Genomic DNA, 19,331 nt, shown 5'->3' with positions numbered 1-19,331 from the left:
GACTAGTGAGTAAACTTTAGGTATCGTGCTTGGTCTGACCTTCCATTAGGCTGCAGGAAGCGGGCGGCGGAGGCGAAGCGCGGGGTCGTAGTCGTCGGAGGCGGCGGCGCGCGCGTGCCAGTTCGCGCATGTGCTAAGTGCTAAGACTAGTGAGTAAACTTTAGGTATCGTGCTTGGTCTGACCTTCCATTAGGCTGCAGGAAGCGGGCGGCGGAGGCGAAGCGCGCCGGGTCGTAGTCGTCGGAGGTGGCGGCGCGCGCGCGTGCCAGTTCGCGCATGTGCTCGCGGAAGGCCGCGCGGATGGCGCCGTTGTCGGTGCCGTTCCGCTCCGTCGCCTCGTTTACACTCTCTGCGGTGAAACAAATATACATTTATACTTTATTAGTATGGACGACAGCATATCCAGCTAAACACGATGGAGTCGTATCTCGATGGAGGCAATTTTTTTTGCAATAAAAATTTATGGTTAGTTGTCAATATGTTCAGAAAGTTATAAGCAAACAAAGTAAGATAGAATTCCTGTTGGATTCTATTCTTAACTCAACTCCTCATTTACTCTTCCTGTTGTAGTTCTAAAACAGTTAAGCCATCCCTCATGTGTATTTATGGAGTGAAAACAATAGGAAAACATTCCGAATAAGTACTGGCCCATGTCAACAATTCAACAAATTACAAATTGCCTTACAAATGCCAGTCAGCCGTGGTCGTACCTATTTGGAATAATGTTCACTAGGTCAGGAAGAGAAGTACTCAAATAATAACATTAAGAAAAACACATTATGATTTTTATAATATGAATGACATGAATACCATACGGCCGTATGTAGAGTACAGTACCTAGTACTTTTTCTAATAAAAATCAAATTACATCAAAGATATAATTACACAATAACATGAGTACGTACAAAGTTACTGATGTTATCAAAACAAAACAAGATGTCAGCTATGAGAAACCTTCACCTTGTCTGACCTCAGCGTTATTGTGTCATAAACATTGCGTCTTACATTTAAATATTGATCGATCACAGCAAAAAACGACGAATAATACGTTGAACTAAACATAAATGTATGTAATGATCAGAAAAATATTATTCATTCCGAAGCACCCAAGGTGATGGAAGAACCGCCGTCTTGAAACATTTTTAATGACTTGATTATATTCAGTAATTTAATGCTCGGTTCGGTGGTTAAAAAAGTTAAATTGCGGAGAAAATGAGGGTTTTCGCGAATAAAAGATCCGCTAGATGGCGGGACGTGGATGTGGGGTCTGACTACTGCGTGATTGGTGGATTTTGACATATCTGTCAATGTCATGTCAAAAATAACCAATCATGCAGCATTTGGACCTCGCGTCTACGTATTGCCATCTGGCGGATTTTTCATTCGCGAAAACCCTCATTAAAACAAAATCACTTTTTTTTCACACGATGTTTTTTTAAATAATTTCACACAAATTGAGCGCCAGGGTGGATAAAAAAATTAATGTCAACTCCTGCAAAAAGATTTAGAGTTAATGAATGAAAATGGATGAAAATTTTAAAGTAAATGTCCTCCATCATGGAATCCATGCAGCGTGGTCGGCGGTGGGGCCTGTCGCGCGCCGGCGCTCTACAGCGACTGGTACCTGATCGGCATACCCTCCCGGGCGCCCGGCATGCCAGTTAGGTACCCGTCGCTGTAAGGCTCCAACGGCCGATTCTGCGGCGAGTTCTGGCTCTCCTGGTCGCGAGGAACACCTTGTGTCTCACCCATAAAGTTAATATATTTTTTTATGCAAGACAAGGCAGGTATTTGACTGCAATCGCACCTGGTGTTAAGTGAGATGCAGTGTAATGGTACATATCGACGGTGAAGTATCAATAAATAATATCTACAAAAAGTAAATTTTACAGAAGGCGAATAAAAACGTTTTATTTCGTATTTAATTCTAATTATTTTGATAAATTGATTTTTTTAATGCATTATAAGTGGGTTGCGAAGGTTATGGTCAATGTTTTGATTAAATATTGCATGTGCGTAACCCTATTTCGAGCACGAATATGCAATAAAACATAAATTGCCAAAATGTCAGTTATTATTTATTGACACTTCATCGTCGACATCTGCCCTGTAAGTGCCTATACCCAGCGGAATAGAGCAACAAAGAACTGAGCGAGCGAGATGTCACTAGCAGCAGCACTGTGTGATAAAAAGAGATGCGTGGTGCCGTCGCCGTCACCTCAAACAGAACCGTTATTTGCAACTATTTGACAGTGTCTCCGGCTGAAAATTTGAACTCTGAGATATTTTCAGATTTTACGTAAGTGAAATCGTGGATGTTTATGAGATATAGTGCTTCAGAAACGTGGAGACTGGTTCAGAGATTGATTTGTGTACAAAACAGTGAAATAATCCTGACAACTGACACACAAATGACATCCAAAATCTGTTTCCTTTATTGCTTTATTCCGAAGGAATATTAACTTTATGGTCTCACCGTTCATAAATCCATCCAGTGTGGTCGGCGGCCGGGCCTGGCGCACGCAGCGGCGCTTGCGGGAGGGCATGCCGGTGAGGTACGCGTCGCTGTAGGGCTCCAGCGGCCGCTGGTGCTGCGGCGAGTTCTGGCTCTGCTGGTCCCGCGTGAACACCGGAACCCATTCTTCGCCCCAATGCTGCAGGATCATCACGGGCGGCACCTACTCACATTATCATGCCGTCAGAATTGAACGTTGAGTTTTAATATTCGAGAAAGATAGACCCAGCATTCAAAATCATTACAAAATTCCACCCCGTTTAGTATAATTATTAATCATAATAATAAATTCCATATTAAAAAAGAAAGACAAGTGCAAAGATAAGTACTCGTGCAAAACCACCACCAAAAGTAATCGTCGAAAATATGTATCGTTGGTGTCAAATCAATATTAAAATGAAAGTTCAATAATGTCGCAGTGATTTAAGATTGCTTTTGCTAAGTTTTTTTTTAAAGTAAAGCAACACTTTTTATTTGAAAAAAAAAAACAACTTCGGTAACGCGTAATTGGGTCATATTTCTTAGCTGGAAAATAGAAAAAAGATTACACAGGTGTTACATCACGACATAATATTGTGTTAGTTTAGAAACAGTTTACAAAATCAATTTCATGTACGTACGAATCGAATACTATTCTCCGAAGTAGAGGAGCCGCGTGACTCGCTCGAGTCTTGAGGGCCGACCCTGTAAAAAAAAACTTCAAATCAACTCAAATTTCGCCTAGGATAAACGAGTATAGCAAAATTCGCGTCAATTTAACACCACAGAAGGAGACACAACAAGCCAAGCGAGCGACACAGATATATCTGAGTATGTTAATGTAAGAATGTAAAGTAGTTGGAACAAAAACAATACAATAAATAATGGATGAACAGGGTTGTCACTCACCTGGAGGAGGGGCGGCTGGGCGAGGAGCCACCGGAGCGGTCGCTGCTGGATCCGGAGGCGCGCGCGGCCGGGCTGCCGGGCGCCTGCGGGGGGCTAGGGGGGAGGGGCCTGGGCGCGCCGGCGGGGGGCGCTGCGGGCGCGGACTCGGGCGCGGGCGCGGCGGGCGCGGCGGCGGGCGCGGGCGCGGGTACGGACAATGGCGCGGGCGCGGAAACGGGCGCGGCCGGGGCGCCGGGCGCGACCGCGGCTGTCGGCTCGGCCGGCGCGGGCGGCGCGGCCGGAGCGCTCGGGGCGCTCGTCGCAGGCGGCGCGGTCGCCTGCCTCGGCTCGGGGTCTTCGCGCGGTGCCGGAGTTACCTCCATCGGCGTAGGAGGATGCCGGGGTTGCAGCTAGAAATGAATCTGTTTATAAAACATGAAATGTTTTCCTTTGCCGTTATGAAGATACCCGACCTAAATGGGAGGAAAACAACTAAAAACACAACATCGACATGCTGGCGCAGACATCGAAACTGCGATCGCTGGGAAGAGAAAAAGCAGAGCACCAACGAGAATAACATTCAATACTTATGCCTTACAAAACTTTCAAACGTTTATCTTAAACTGGTGTAACAAAAAATCATCATAGCATGACGATGGCCGCTAACGCCGCATAATTGAAATGCTGCGCACTATACCTACTAACTTGTGCGGCCATCGGAACTAGACAGTCTGCTGACGTAATAGATAAACATTCATTGTACAACATTCGCTATTTCAGTTAATTGCTACTTGGACTTTCCTTTTTACAATAGTAAAGTGTGAGTAGCACGCCGACCCCAACCCGCAACAGCAACCGACAAGTACTTTTCTATATAATTTGTATGAAACAGTAAGATCGGAGCTTGCCGCCTGCAGTTGCAATCTGCTGTGTCGTTGACTTGCAACTCACACCTTGTGTATCGAGCATGCATTTTAGAAGAGCTACAGATGAGTGATGAATTACATTTTTTACTGAAGCGAATCGCTAAAAGCGGGGCAAATGATAAATACTTATAGTAAACATAACCAAAGTAAATCGTGAAAATGAAAGTTTGAAGGATCTACTGAGTACAAAATAAATAATAATGATACTATAGAGACGGAACCATCGCGCCAGATGGTCTGGCTTTGACGCGTCAGTTCCTCGGTCTCTGTAGTATTATTATTGTTTATTTCGGGTTAATGATGCTGCGTGTAACTTACATCAGGCATGACGCCGTCCATGCGGCGGATGAACTGCAGAATGTTGTCGACGTGGCCGGGCACGTTGGGCATCAGGCCCACGACGTTGTCCATGCCCACGGTGAGGATGGCAGCGCGGGAATACTCATCAAAGTTCTCCACGATATGATCCTGTTTATCGATACACAGCCGAATAACTAAGTAGCTGGGACCTAATAAACCTAGCTAGGATGCGCGACGTGATAAAATCTTGTCGATAATTTTAGGTGGCAAATGCATACATTTGCCACCTAAAATTACTACCCCATAGGGTATCAGGTAAAATCGATAAAATGGCGCGATAAAAACTTATCGCGGCGTGCATCCTAGGTCAACTTACCCTAAAATAAATAATGCAATGTAGATGACGTCATCTTAAAGTGTTAAACTAGGGCTGTCACTTCGGATAGGCAATACGATAAAATACATAAATTATATTGGCGACTCGAGTGAAAGTTTGTTCGACTTTTATGTTTAGTGAAATTAGGTATTCGTCACGTTCTGTTAGTCTCGTGAATGTAACTATTTTCTTGTATTTACCTCCCAATTCGAACAATATTCATCTAGCATTGCATGGTGTGACTTTTCAGAACCCTTTTGCCTTCCTTGTTTAGAACGATTTATATTTCTTAATCTTAAACAACTAAGCAACAGAAATATAGATAGAAGTCATGTCCGTGTCCTTAAAATCACCGCATAAACTGAATAACAATTTAGCAATACAACGTATCAAGTTCAAGATACATGAGGCTATTATCATACCTTGTGATTCAAATTCAGACAATAACATTGGAACTGATGATTTTACTTTATGATTTCAGCTGAATACAAATGTGCCATGGCTCCAGGGATGCAAGTTGTTTTTATGATCGTCAAATTAAAATGGGTAAAGTATTTATTTATTTCTTGGGCACATCACTGTAATGTAACCTTACTATGACTAAGCTACTAGTAGGTCTTAGAAGAGGCCTGGTGAAACTAAAAAACGGTTTTAGAATGTACTCCTGTTACAGCAAACGTTTTCCTAAGCTACCTGAAAATTGCCAAATAAATACATTTGTAAATAACTTACAACCACTAAATACCTACTTACCAAAAACATCCTGACAATGCGGCGCAGTCCCACCTCGCCTTGAGCGCACATGTGGTACACCAGAGCGCACAGCTCGGTGAACAGACGCAAGAACATCGAATAGAATCGAGACACGAACTGATCGGTGACCGAATCGCAGAGCATCGAGGCGATGAACGCCGGCAGCCGGGAGCGGACGAATGCGCGGATCGATTCCACTACGTCATACTGAGGGTTCATCTCAGCAATGTTTTCCTGCGGAAGGAATTGGCGAATTACGATTTTCTAGATGTTTCATTTGGTTAAGCTGAACTGGTAAGGCAGCGAGAAGCTCCTGGATGCGAGCAGCTCGGGAATCATTGTAGAAATCATAGGTGGCTTTGGTCCAACAGTATTTTGATTGAAAAGGAAAAAGGAGAGCTGGGCTCAAATGTTCAATACAATGTAATGGGACCGTTCAGGCGTTGTTGCGACGATTTATGTGTTGAGCACCCCCTACTCTAAGCATTTTTCTCTATTCGTTACAGTGGGCACATAGCTCGTGGAGCTGATGGTCGCTGGGGCAGGAAAGTTCTTGAGTGGCGACCCGCTCACCATCTGCTAATACTCACCATGTTAGTAATGAATCGGGAATAACGGGCGACAAGAAAATCGGCGGCATTCTGGAAAGCGTGGTCGTTCTGTCCGCTGCGCGACTCGGTGATGAGATCGTGGATGAAGTTGCGCATGAGAAGGCGGATCGACGCGAACTCGTGGGGAATCAGCGCGGGCATTCCGTTGGACGCGGTCAGCAAATCGTTCATGTACAGCTGGCGGCTCTGTGGACATATCGTTTCGTTTAGTTCATCTATCTCTTACAAAATTAAATAATACAACCTATTATTTAAAGGCCTAATTGAAGAATATTCACTAATTTTGTTTTTTAGCTTTCTGTATTCTGTTAAAAATAAAAAATCCACATGAAAAAATTATTTCGATACGTCAATTAGTTTCCAAGATATTGAATTTTAAAAGTGCGGGCGGCGCCATTTTATGCGCGTGACGTCATATTACAGTGACTGGCTCATATTTGTATGGGTGGAATCTTGCAAGCTGAATTAAGACGCACTTCCAGGCAACCGATTAAGCTGAAATTTCGCAAACACGTGTGATTTGGATGACCATGCAATATTATGATGACATGGAGCTGATCTGATGATGGAGCTGGAAGGTGGCCATAGGAACTCTATAATAAAACGACTTAAATCCATCGAGTTTGGGCTCGTTCGTTTTGTATTGATGATTACTTTAATTCTATATAGTAATCAGGGTCTAATTATGGAGCTGGAAGGTAATTCGCAATAAAACGACACAATCGCATCAAGTTTGGGTTTGGTTCAATTTAAATTTCTGTGATGGGTCTGGGTGTTGATATGTATAATAAGTTTGTATTTACAAAAAAATATGTATTTAAGTATGTTTATATCCGTTTTCTAGTGAGCGGACACTGTGAATGTACGTCACGCGGGGTCACGTGACCGTCGGCGGGACTCAATATTTAAGCGAACTTTGAATGTCTATAAAATCATAACTACTGGGTATTTTTGAATGAAATAAAAACTAATGTATTTGTAAATGTAAAAGCTTAACTGTAACATAGGTTTCAAGTGATTTTGCATACCTAGTAACATTCTCAATTATGCATGAGCTAATCGTATGGAGTTTTAGTTACTTACCATAGCAACCATGAAAGCGTTCACATACGCCTGGGGAGAGGATTCTCCGTTCAAGAGCGTCAAAATGGTGCACATGTGCGTCTGTAACAAACAACATCAAAATGTAATAGATCTGTTGTCTAAGATTGATGTTTGCATTATTTAAAGCCCTACTTCTATAGGCATAGGGTCTTATTTCTGGGAAAATGGTGTGAATAACAGTGCTAACCCGATTACAACTATTTATTGTTAATTAGTTTTTGTATTCTCTCCTCTCATTCTTTTCGGATTGATTTCGTTGCGGATCCAGTGACAGGTTAAATTCCTGAGACAAACATGACATTCACTCGTTGTTTTGTTGTCGGTCCTAGTGTAACAGAAGTTGTAGTGATGAGAACGACAGGTGGGGATAGTCCCGTATTATGTACGAGTATATGACACGTGCATGTATCTATATTAAAAAAATGCGTCTCCACCTAATATTTATTGGCTTTGTAAGTAAAAAACATGAAAAATACCGGTCGAATCTGTGCGCGGCGGAGAGACAAGCTCTCGATGTTTTGCTGGGCAGCTCGCTCGTTGCGGATGGTGTCGCGCTGTTCCAGCAAATGCTGCTGATGGCTCCTACAAAACACCACTACATTAGTAACTTGCCACTGAATTGACAGAAATTTCTGCTAGTATAATAAATAAACAAGGGGTTATTTTTATACATGCTCAAACAAAAAAGGTTTCTACTACTATTTGTATACATAATTGACCGCTTATTTACTATTCACCACCATAAAAATTTCATATGGATAGACCTCTATAATACAAAATCATAAGTTACAAAAAGTTCAACGAATTCTAATTACTAAAATCATAATAAAGAAAAATAATAAATATTCGACAAAGGCATTTCCATATTATATTTTCGTGAGTGTAATATGTATCCATTTAAGTAAATAAGCTCCCGAAATATTAAATCACTACTTACAAATTCAAATACAACTTACCAATAGGCCCTTGATGCCATAAGAAATAAATAAATTATTATTATCTTTTATGCATTTTTTATATTCATAACACTTTGTTAATCAAAAGTACTTTTAGACTGGTGGAACCGGGTTAATAATCTTTGATTTTGCTGAATCAGCTCATAATTCCATCATACCTTCGTCATATTCTGACCAAATTCAGTCAAAACTACTTTTGATTTCTGCAGAGTTATGACTGTGACATATAAATCACACAACTTTATTCGTCAGTTACAAGATATTATTTTTGTGTTTAAAAATGAAAAAAAAAAACCTAGCAGTAATGTTTTTACTAATGACAATCATTAGAACTTAACTTTTGTAAATGCTGCCATGTAGCACATTTGTGTGGTAATTAGTAAAAGTTATATTCAAATTCGTGACATTATAAAAAGTCATCAATTTAATATTTTTTAACTTTAAAATGTAGACAGCATAACTTTACTCTTATGATCAAAATCGTCTTGTAACTGATTCAATCATAGTAAAACAACAACACAACAAAGTCATCGATAGTTTGGACATCTCTCGCTGAAGCAATCACTCTGCCAATAGGGGTGCAAGTCCTGTTTACCTGCGCCTGGCCTGTCGGCGACGAGCGTGAGGGCTGTCGCACTGCAAGAATCTGTCGTAGAACATATTGGCCATGGCCAGTGCCTGGGCTTGAGCGCGAGTGTTGAAAGTGGCGCGGCGAATACTTATACCAGCTGCGAAAATATCAAAGGTATATTATTGTTGCCAACCCTGAGGTTGCTTAATTCTTTACAAATGTCCTGATCTCCAGTCTGGTGGAGTTGAATGGAGAACGCTAATCAAAAGTAAAATGTTTTGTGATCGGCCAAAATCCACGTGAATTTAACAAAATACTTTTAATTAGTGGAATTAATATTAACAGATTTAGTTAGCTCCCAAAGAATACTTAATTCTTCTCCGGTCCAGATCAAAACATTTGTCAAAACAAAAATAATAATATTTAGTAGAAAAGTCGCGCAACGACTCGCCAAAATAAAAAGCAGTATATTGTAGTGCACATTAGGGCCATTTAAATTCAATGAGTTGAAACAGTGTTACAAAAAATCTACATAGGCGAAAATGTATTCTGTAAAAACGAAAATGAATCCAATTTATATTTAACCAGTACGGTTGACACTTTAGCATATCCCCCTCTTGCAAACATGGCCCCAGTCTATTATGGAGACCCATAATACACGGGGTCAAGCGGCAAATCGAGTTCTACTGAATCGACATTGATGATTATTAAATCTGTACCATTAAAATCGGTTCAGTTTCATTTAAAGATAAACCATACATGAATTTATTAAAGAACTGGCGAGCCTTCACGACTAAATATAAATGTGACATACGTTCCCTGTTCATTCCCGATTCATTTAAATCTGGTTGCGGGGACGGTGGGCCCTCGTTGCGTCCTGTGGCTTGGCCAGCGCTTTGGGTTTGACCTGAGGCTTGTGTCTCAGCAGTGGCGGGGCTCTCACCCGAGGCTTGGGATGGAGCCTGGCCCTGGGATTGTGCCTGAGCCTGGGCTTGTTGGGCCTGAACTTGGGCTTGGGCCATGGCCTGAACCTGTGCCTGAGCCTGGGCACGCGCCAGCGCTTGCACCCGCGGTGCGTTCGGACCCACGCGGGGGCAGTCCCCGTGGAGGAGAGCAAAGGGATCGGGCGGAGGCCCGTATATGGCATTGTTGCCGATGACTTGGATCGGACTGAGAGACTGTCCGATAATACCGCCGCCGAGAATGGGACCCTGGCCTATCGGTTGGCCGAGCTGGCTGGTCGGTTGCTGATGAGGCAACGGGGGGCCTTCACCGGCCGGTTCTGCAGAGAAAGTCAAAGGGCGACTCGACTGTTCTCGCGGTGGAATGCGGCCAACCGGTTGTTCCTGATGACCGAGCGGTGTACCTTCACCGTAATTGATTTCGCGCGGGGCCGACTGAGCGGCCGGCGGTTGGCCGGGAGCCGATGGAGCTGATGGCGCGTGCCCTTGAGCAAGCATTTCCCCCTGTGCAAGCCCACGCCCGAGTACATGTCCTTGACCTGTAACATGCCCGGGTCCAAAACCTTGGCCTCGCCCCGCGGACGGCGCCGGCGCCGGCGCCTGGTCCTGGCGCACTTGCACCTCCTGCATGATCTCATCCTGCGCTTCCTCTTGCGAGTCCTCGGCGGTGTCTTCCTGGGAGTCCTCCTGAGCGTCGTCCTGCGAGTCCTGCCCCTCCTCTTGGGAATCGTGCGCGTGTCCGCAGGAGAACTCCTGCGACTCCTCCTGGGATTCCTCTTGGGACTCGTCCTGGGACTCGTCACTGGAAGCCTGGAGGATTTGGCTGTCCTCCTCGCCCGCCTCGAGTTCGATCACTTCAGTGCCGGGCATCAGCAGGACGGAATCGACGCCTTGCACGTTGGTCTGAGTTTCGGCGTTGGTGGTGGTGGCGGCGGCGGCGGCGCGGTTGGCGGCGGCGGCGGCGGCGGCGGCCGCGGCGTGGGAGCGGCGGCCCGCGGTGTGCGGGATGCGGATGGGCTGCTGGCCCTGCGAGGGGTGGATGGTGATGCCCTCGTTGGGCAGCATGCCCTGGCGCACGAGCTGCTGCAAGATGTTCTGCATCATGTTGTCTGGCGTGCCGGTGGCGAATGTGGCCATCGGGGCGAAATAAACTGCACAAATTAAACAGGTTAAATATAATACGAGTATACAGCATAAGAATTAATAACGATTCAAACAATGAGAGCTATGGTTTTAGCGTTAACCAGTTAGCACTACTAGAGTGGGGTCACAGTCGTGACAGAGGCACCAACAGCGCTGAAGCGCTTACGTCAATCGCCTTAAGTACAAAAACGATAGCCCTCTTTGTCTACGTAGTCAAAATGGTATGCCATTTTTATTTTACGGAATAATCTAGGCCATCCTACCTCCGCCATCAACGGTAGCGCCGGGCGGGTGGGGCGGAGAGGGCCCCAGCTCATCTACGTTCCCGGTGGCCAGGTTGCCAAGATTTCCAAGAGCAACCTGTGCGACCGTGGGCAACTCTTCCATGCTCATGACCACTTCCACGCCGCCGAGGCCAGCAGCGCCCATGCCCCTGAATAGATTCTCAAGATCTACAAGAAACAACAAAAAACATACGTTTTAGGGTTGATTTTTCAATCGTCGGATAACTGATAACTGAAGAATAAGTTTAGCACATTCACAATTTCAGTATGGGAAATATGAATATGACAAGTTTATTCTTCAATTAGAAGTTATCTGACGATTGAAAAACCAGCCCTTAATCATTTAAATGTAATCAGCGACACGACAGTCGGAACACCTCCATATTTATTTTATGCAATCATGCAAGATGTTTCAAATATTCCGTTCATTGGTTGTTATAGCAGTAAAGATATTTCCAAATAAGTATATTAGTATACTTGTGAAACAGATATTACAACATGAAAGTATGAAAATATCAAGGTGTTCCTAATTTTATGATGCAGAGTGTACGACTACGAACACATTACAAAACAAATACACCTTACAATTCTATGACAATCTCCTTTCTTTTTTCTATCGCCATCACCATATAACTACATGGACAATGGACAAACAAAGACGTAACTATTACGTGCTAACACAACATAATTGCCGATTAAGATTAAATAATAAAGAATAAACAACAGGAATCATAACACGATTACAATAATAAAGTAATAATAATTCGCTTAAATATGACAAACTTTGTACCAGTCATATCAATATTTCGTTAGTAATAATTATTTGTGAAGAATACAATCTACTAGGTCATCTTGGGTTCATTATTTCTTAAGTAGCTTGTATTTTCGAATTTACCAACCAATTGTTAGGTTTTAATGTACTTAAACCAGCACAAATTGTTAGATATTTCTGTAGGGCATAAACGAAGGCCATACATTGCCATTGAACAAGTCTTACCCTGACGAATTTGTCGGCGCCGATCAGCTCGACCTTGGTTTTGCTGACCATCTTGGTTTTGTTGGTCAGCCTGGTTTTGTTGATCAGTCAGGTTTTGGGCACTTTGATTTGGTCGAGTTCGCTGTGAGTTCAGATCAGGGGGTTCATTGAGGTCATTTAGCTGATTTTGAGTTTGCGGATCTAAATGAGGGCACCTTCTTCTCGCGCGTCGATGCCGTCGGATTTCTATTTCTATTTGATAAGGTTCGGGTTCTATGTTAATATTGTGAGCCTGATGGAATGTGTTCCTACCGGAGGCGATTCCGCGTTGCTGACCGGCGGCACTAGTCTGGGTGGCGGAGGCGCCGGTGCGGTTAGCGTTGGTGGCGGTGGCGCTGGTGGCGGTGGCGGTGGCCGTGGTGTTGGGGACGCCGCCTTGGGGCGCGCGTCGAGTCACTGGCGTCGCCGAAATCACGTTAATTTGAGCCTGTATCGGAACGAATTGAACGACTTCATTAATTCATTCAGAAATGAATTTATTATTTTATATTAATATTAATGCAACAACTATATCTTATTGAAGAACATTTAGTGGGATACTTACGTTGGGCAGCACTAGGTCCTGCATGATTAGGTTAGATAAAACAAGAATGATTTAGTTAAGCAATCACAAAAATAAATTGTCATTAAAAAGTATAAATTATTAAGCAATGTGACAGCATACACTAATAAATAAAAAGAATGAATTAATGTCATACTAAACATTCTACTTGTAGTCCTAGCTATAGTCATTTGTGATATTTTCTGTCTCTTATTCAAACCAATACTCAACAAGCCTTGTAGCCCAGAATTGTCAGAAAATTTTGTTAAGTATATTGGTTATCATATTACCTAATCTGGGAACCAACATAATCTTACTTTGGGAACATTATCAAGCCCAACATATTTAGGTGGAGTAAAAGCGTGCGGTGCAGCAATTAGTCACTTCTATTAACTAGATTCCTGACAACTGGTGTTGATGATGACGGTTGATAAATCAGTGGCTTAAGCATGTAAGTCAAAAATGGACCTAGCTTCCTTCACCGGTTAAGATGCAGTTTACTTGTTTCGGCTTGGGTGTACGGTGCATATTGGTACCGAATATACTAGAAATGGCACGAGTGTGAGTGAGTATGTGTATTGTGTGCTACGTGTGGTGGTGGCCAGCAGTAGTGAGGTGACTGACCTGCATGGTGACGGAGGTCTCGGACCTGAGGCGCGGGCTGCCGACCTGGAACATTACGTCACTGAGCACGTGGTACGCGTGCGCGAAGCTGTGCATTAAGTCGGTGGTCATCTCGACAGTGCGCTGCGCATGAACACGCTCTTCGTCAGAATATGTTGGAGTCTGAAATCAATACACATTTCTATATTAGTATCATCATTCATCTTACATTCCTACCATGCCAACGCCACACATTGCTCATATATCGGCTTTAATAGTCTTGGATCAATCACCAATTCGTATACAATCTTGGCCATAAACGTAACATTGCATCCAATAGCCGGTGTCGACCCGTGTTGTGTCGTTTTTTGTACTCGATCAAAGGCGAGGGAAGTGAAGGGGGTTAGGCAGGCGGGCCACTACCCTCACCTTAGGTTTTGTCAAAAGTATTGGAGCCAATATGTGGCCGCATACGTTGTATACAATGTTGGCCACTAAAAGTCATAAGTCAATGTATGGCGCCTGTATCAGACTGACGTAATCCAATTATGGTCACCAAAACTGAATGTCGTCTAACTTAACCGATTAAGCACTTACTTCGGAAATAGTGTGCGATCGTAGAAGGGCGGTGTAGTTGGATCGGTGCGGGGAGAACTGCTCGTGAAGCTCATTCAGGTCGTCGATGAGTTGGGCCAAGTGACGCGGCTGCGTCTGTCGCGAACGCAGCGAGCGAGAAATCCTGCTGAAGTATAAGAGACAACGCTTTTGTCAGCATTAAAATTATCCAAAATTTAAATTTAAATGTAATCCGTAGTATTAACTACGGATTACATTTATCAAAAAGGCAACGTACTCCATTAGACACTAGATTCATCATCATTTAGTCTCCATTACCTACTCGTGACCCTTTTAAAACCAGAGGTAAAAGATGTATCACATAGCTCGTAGAGACGATGGCCGTTGGGGCAAAAAAGTTCTCGAGTGGCAACCACGGGCCGCAAGACGTAGCGTGGGCAGGCCTCCTACTAAGTGGAACAACGATCTGGTGAAGGTCGCGGGAAGAACCTGGATGCGGGCAGCGCAGGACCGGTCGTTATGGAATGCCTTGGGGGGGAGGCCTATGTTCTGCAGTTGACGTTGTGTCTGAAATGATGATGATGAAATTGAAATTTGAAGATTTGGCCTACACTACCCACGCTCGCCAGACAGGTTGGGAGGCCATGGCTCACATATTTGTTGTAGTCTTGAGTCACAAAAGGGATGAGTTAAGGGTGGTCCTATTCTACTCTGCTGTATCCACGCACCTATATGGCCTTGCCATTTTTACCCGACCATGTGACTCATGTGTGCACACGCACATTCCATTAACCATTCCACCTAACATCATTCTCGTACGATACGACCCTCTGTCCAACCTTGAACGTTGCAAACATATTGACACAGAGTTGCAATACCTAATGAAGTTACCCATTTTTCTCGAGGTAAATATAGGGGTTTATACTCCATGCACGTAATAGAAACATTTGCTTCATGGGATTCGATAGCTAGCACTGTTGTTTGTTATCAACAGGACAGACAAAAATGTTTACTACTTACGTAGGCTCCCTGTTCCAGCCGATACGTAGCAATAAAATATACGACGAAAATCAGCAATCAACAGAGGGGTGAAAAAAACATAACACATCATATTTTAAAGCATTTTATTTATTTCTTCTGATGCAGACATTTTCCCTTCAATCATAGTAGGATGTTGGTTTGTTATTTGTTATTCGAATACGATAATAGTTTAGTATCTACAGCAGACGATATTTTTCCAAATGCGTAAATAATGACGACTTAATTTTTAATACACGATTGGCACATTATAGCAATGTTGAACTCTACGAACAAAAGATAAGAAATGTTCGAACAAATGCGAATGTTTCGAAAATAGACCAAGTATTGGTTCGATATTAATCACTTATGCCACCGGGTCAAACTTAATAATGCATAGCTCAGCCAGGGCGACGGAAATTTTGTCTAATATTACGTTGCATAGGCGACAGTAGATAGATAGATTTCGTTGAAAGAAGTTATAATACGTTTCCCATAAAGACATGTGAACTGTTTATCGATATCATTGAGTATGCAACCGGGCCAGACTTATTTAAAATTGATAGTCCATCCATGTCGATAGAATCTTTATTTAATGCCCTGCAAAATCGACTAGCCCGCTTTAACACGTTTTAGGTTTATGAAGACTAGTTTGAGTATTAAGAATTTCAGTGGGTCTAGTCAAAATGCCATCGCAAACCAATTGGAAGTTTTCACTAATGTCAGTCGCCGCGTCACCAGTAATTCGATTCGATCGGAAAATGGCAGCCAAAATGCACATTGAACCACCAACGACGCGGCGACATAAAAGTTCATTCAAAATCGAATAAAAGTTAAAAAATGTCTATGACTTTGCGATTGTTTTTACTTTTTTGGGCTTTTTTTTTTAAATTAGTTTCTTCCTTCTTTCTGTGGGTCTAGACAAAGTGCCATTATAATCGCAAACCAGTCGAAAAGTGGTCGAAAAGCCCCTTTTTTGTATGGAATTTGACGGATTCGATTTTCGATTCGATCAAAAAGTGCGTTTTGTCTAGGGGGGCTGCTCTCTGTTTACGTCTATGCTTCGCTGTCAAATTAGCTGTCAAAACGACATCGCGATACGGATTTGTCAAAACAGCCTTAGGGTGGGTTGCACCATCTTAGTTTAACTTTGACAAACGTCTAAAATCTGTCAAACTCCATACAAAAAACACCGGTTAACGTCATAGTTACGGTCAAAGTTAGGTGGTGCAACTCACCCTATTGGTTTTCGATCGAATCGAAGCTTATCACCGGGGTTTTAGTAATCGCAATGAAAATGGCGGGTGTTGCGATTCGATTCGATTTTGATTGAGTCTTAAATGCATGTTGGCTAAGCCTTTGTCTGGGAAATTTCAATCCAGTCTTTCGATTATCGATAGGTAGGGCTTTGCGATTCGATTTTTTGCCGTTTGATTAAGCCTTTTTTGTTATCGACCTCTTTTGCGATTTGTTTATTTGTTTGCGACTGGTTTGCGATGGGTTTGCGATTTTAAAGTGCGTTTTGGCTAGACCCACAAATCCTCTTATGGTGGTACCTACCGTTATTTTGGAAAAAGTTATTATCTTTCCCATAGTTTATTTATTGGGTAGTAACCGTACGAAATTGGATTTATTTAGGCGGGACTAGTGGTATTATAATAGGTAAACCAAACAAACCAGTGGGTCTAGTCAAAACGCACTTTAAAATCGCAAACCCATCGCAAACCAGTCGCAAACAAATAAACAAATCGCAAAAGAGGTCGATAGCAAAAAAGGCTTAGCCAAACGGCAAAAAACCGAATCGCAAAGCCCTACCTATCGATAATCGAAAGACTGGATTGAAATTTCCCAGACAAAGGCTAAGCCAACATGCATTTAAGACTCAATCAAAATCGAATCGAATCGCAACACCCGCCATTTTCATTGCGATTACTAAAACCCCGGTGATAAGCTTCGATTCGATCGAAAACCAATAGGGTGAGTTGCACCACCTAACTTTGACCGTAACTATGACGTTAACCGGTGTTTTTTGTATGGAGTTTGACAGATTTTAGACGTTTGTCAAAGTTAAACTAAGATGGTGCAACCCACCCTAAGGCTGTTTTGACAAATCCGTATCGCGATGTCGTTTTGACAGCTAATTTGACAGCGAAGCATAGACGTAAACAGAGAGCAGAAAGAAGGAAGAAACTAATTTAAAAAAAAGTAAAAACAAATCGCAGTCATAGACATTTTTTAAATTTTATTAGATTTTGAATGAACTTTTATATCGCCGCGTCGTTGGTGGTTCAATTTGCATTTTGGCTGCCATTTTCCGATCGAATCGAATTACTGGTGACGTGGCGACTGACATTAGCGAAAACTTCCTATTGGTTTGACCCACAGGTTAGGATGCGGCGCATGGTAAAATCTTATCGACGATTTTAGACAAAGTATCGTGCAAAATCGATAAAATGCCTCGATAAGATTATCGTGGCGCGCATCCTAGGCTTACTAGAGTACCTACCTGCGACGTGCGCCTTGGCTCCGAGCGGCGGCAGGGTCATGAGGGATCTCCTCGCCGCTCTCGTCGAACTGAGGCTCCCTCTATAAAAGAAAAGTTCGATAAAATTAAATAGTCTGAATCCTGCTATATCGGTGCTTATGAATGGGTTCGTAGCTGGCAGTGGCTACTCGAACGAAAGTTCCAACGAAATATTGAGCAAACTATGACGTGACACCAGCTGTATTCAATGATAAAGTAGTCAAAAAGGTAAAATTAAACATGGGAATCTTTGCTGTACATTTAGGCAAAATTCAAGTTAAAATAATAATTGTTAGATACAAGGTTATTGACAATAGCATGTTAGAATAGTGCTTTTCATCTAAATATATTAGAATGACATCTGCCTTCATCTTCACAGAAAATGTACCGTTATGCTAGATAAAATTAATATTTACAGGTACATTATTAAATTATAAAATATGTAATCATTTATCACATTCCTTATTTTAGTCGGTGGTAACTATGTTAAGATTCGTGCTATAGGTATGTCGTATCTTCTTACTGTCAAGTCGCTTAGATGAGCAGAGATTTGTAGTGTTACAGAAATGACACTGTAAAATGCATGCTATGTAGTAAGCAGACAAGCTGCAATGCAGCGAGTTTAAGATAAATGTCAAAATCAATGGAAGGAATCTCTTTTAATGTATTTGCTGTGTATTTTTGTCTGTGTCATAACATTCATGCTATATTTAACTGACTATAGATAGTCGGCCACGACATTTCGTTACCTACTGTAACACTTTTTTTCTTGGCGAGATTGAATACTTACCGATTTCCACAAACAAACATTCCAACGGACCGTAAGGTCACGAATCACAAAGTGTACAGTATTTCCTTTGTCACTTGATCGTGTCGTTGTTAGTGATTCACTGAATTTAGATTAACTTCTATTAAAAATTAATTACGTTGTTTTGGTAAACAGAGCAATAAATAACCTCACTTTTTGAATGTCTCCGTTTGACAGATCAATGCGTTACGTTTCATTCTTTTAGTAAAAAAAAAGTGTATAACAAAATTAAATGTCCAATACTAAATTTTTATAAAACTTAATATTTAGGCTCTTTAATTTAAATTCTAGCTATTTACAGTATTTTCCTCAATGTTTATATTAAAATAACATTGTAATGTATCTTGATCGATCATGGATTCGGAACGTTCTAGAAATTTGACATATTCTGAGTGAAACGAAACACACAGGTGACGTTCAGAAACTTGCTTGTTTGTTATTTTTTTTCTTCCTAAAGTTTAATTATTTAATTAAATTTAAATGAGAGAAGCAGTATTGTGAGTTCTCATATCGGAATTATTCAATGAGAGGCTAGTTAAAACAAGTAGCATTTATTGAAAGTAAAGATAAAAATTATACAAAACTGCTTGATATTGTGATTTGTTGGAGTGGGGCCGTTCAAGTATTACGTAAGCACCAAGGGGGGGTGGGGGGGTCTCTGTTTTGCTTATTTTGGATGACATGGGGGGTAGGGGGGTCTAGATGATGATTACGTCATCGTTAGTTATTTCATCATTGCAAACGTTGTGATAGGGATAGAGACATGCGATTTTTACTATGATTTTTATGTAATACGATAGAGAATAATACAAAGTAATAAAAACCACCGGTTATAGGGGCATTTTTTGGAGAAATTTA

At 42.1% G+C, this 19,331-nt stretch overlaps 1 protein-coding gene across 1 annotated transcript in view; it reads right to left on the bottom strand.

Moving 5' to 3' along the window:
* Nucleotides 1–45: 45 nt before the first annotated feature.
* The window catches only part of LOC135087110 (large proline-rich protein BAG6-like), a 35,285-nt gene continuing 15,999 nt past the window's right edge, over nt 46–19,331 (bottom strand). Inside the window, exons 8-24 of the mRNA XM_063981949.1 lie at nt 17,648–17,727; nt 14,146–14,290; nt 13,570–13,731; nt 12,657–12,831; nt 11,348–11,536; nt 9,794–11,092; nt 9,004–9,136; nt 7,929–8,034; nt 7,432–7,512; nt 6,328–6,534; nt 5,738–5,971; nt 4,627–4,776; nt 3,404–3,792; nt 3,136–3,199; nt 2,477–2,678; nt 184–349; nt 46–133 (exon numbers count right to left, since the gene is read on the bottom strand). Coding sequence (XP_063838019.1) covers nt 46–133; nt 184–349; nt 2,477–2,678; nt 3,136–3,199; nt 3,404–3,792; nt 4,627–4,776; nt 5,738–5,971; nt 6,328–6,534; nt 7,432–7,512; nt 7,929–8,034; nt 9,004–9,136; nt 9,794–11,092; nt 11,348–11,536; nt 12,657–12,831; nt 13,570–13,731; nt 14,146–14,290; nt 17,648–17,727 — 3,870 coding nt within the window. The remainder of the gene's footprint in view (nt 134–183; nt 350–2,476; nt 2,679–3,135; nt 3,200–3,403; nt 3,793–4,626; nt 4,777–5,737; nt 5,972–6,327; nt 6,535–7,431; nt 7,513–7,928; nt 8,035–9,003; nt 9,137–9,793; nt 11,093–11,347; nt 11,537–12,656; nt 12,832–13,569; nt 13,732–14,145; nt 14,291–17,647; nt 17,728–19,331) is intronic.

Source organism: Ostrinia nubilalis, chromosome Z (assembly GCF_963855985.1).
Source record: "Ostrinia nubilalis chromosome Z, ilOstNubi1.1, whole genome shotgun sequence".
NCBI lineage: Eukaryota > Metazoa > Arthropoda > Insecta > Lepidoptera > Crambidae > Ostrinia > Ostrinia nubilalis.
Note: the sequence above shows the minus strand (reverse complement) of the source record. Positions and strands in the feature narration are given on the sequence as shown.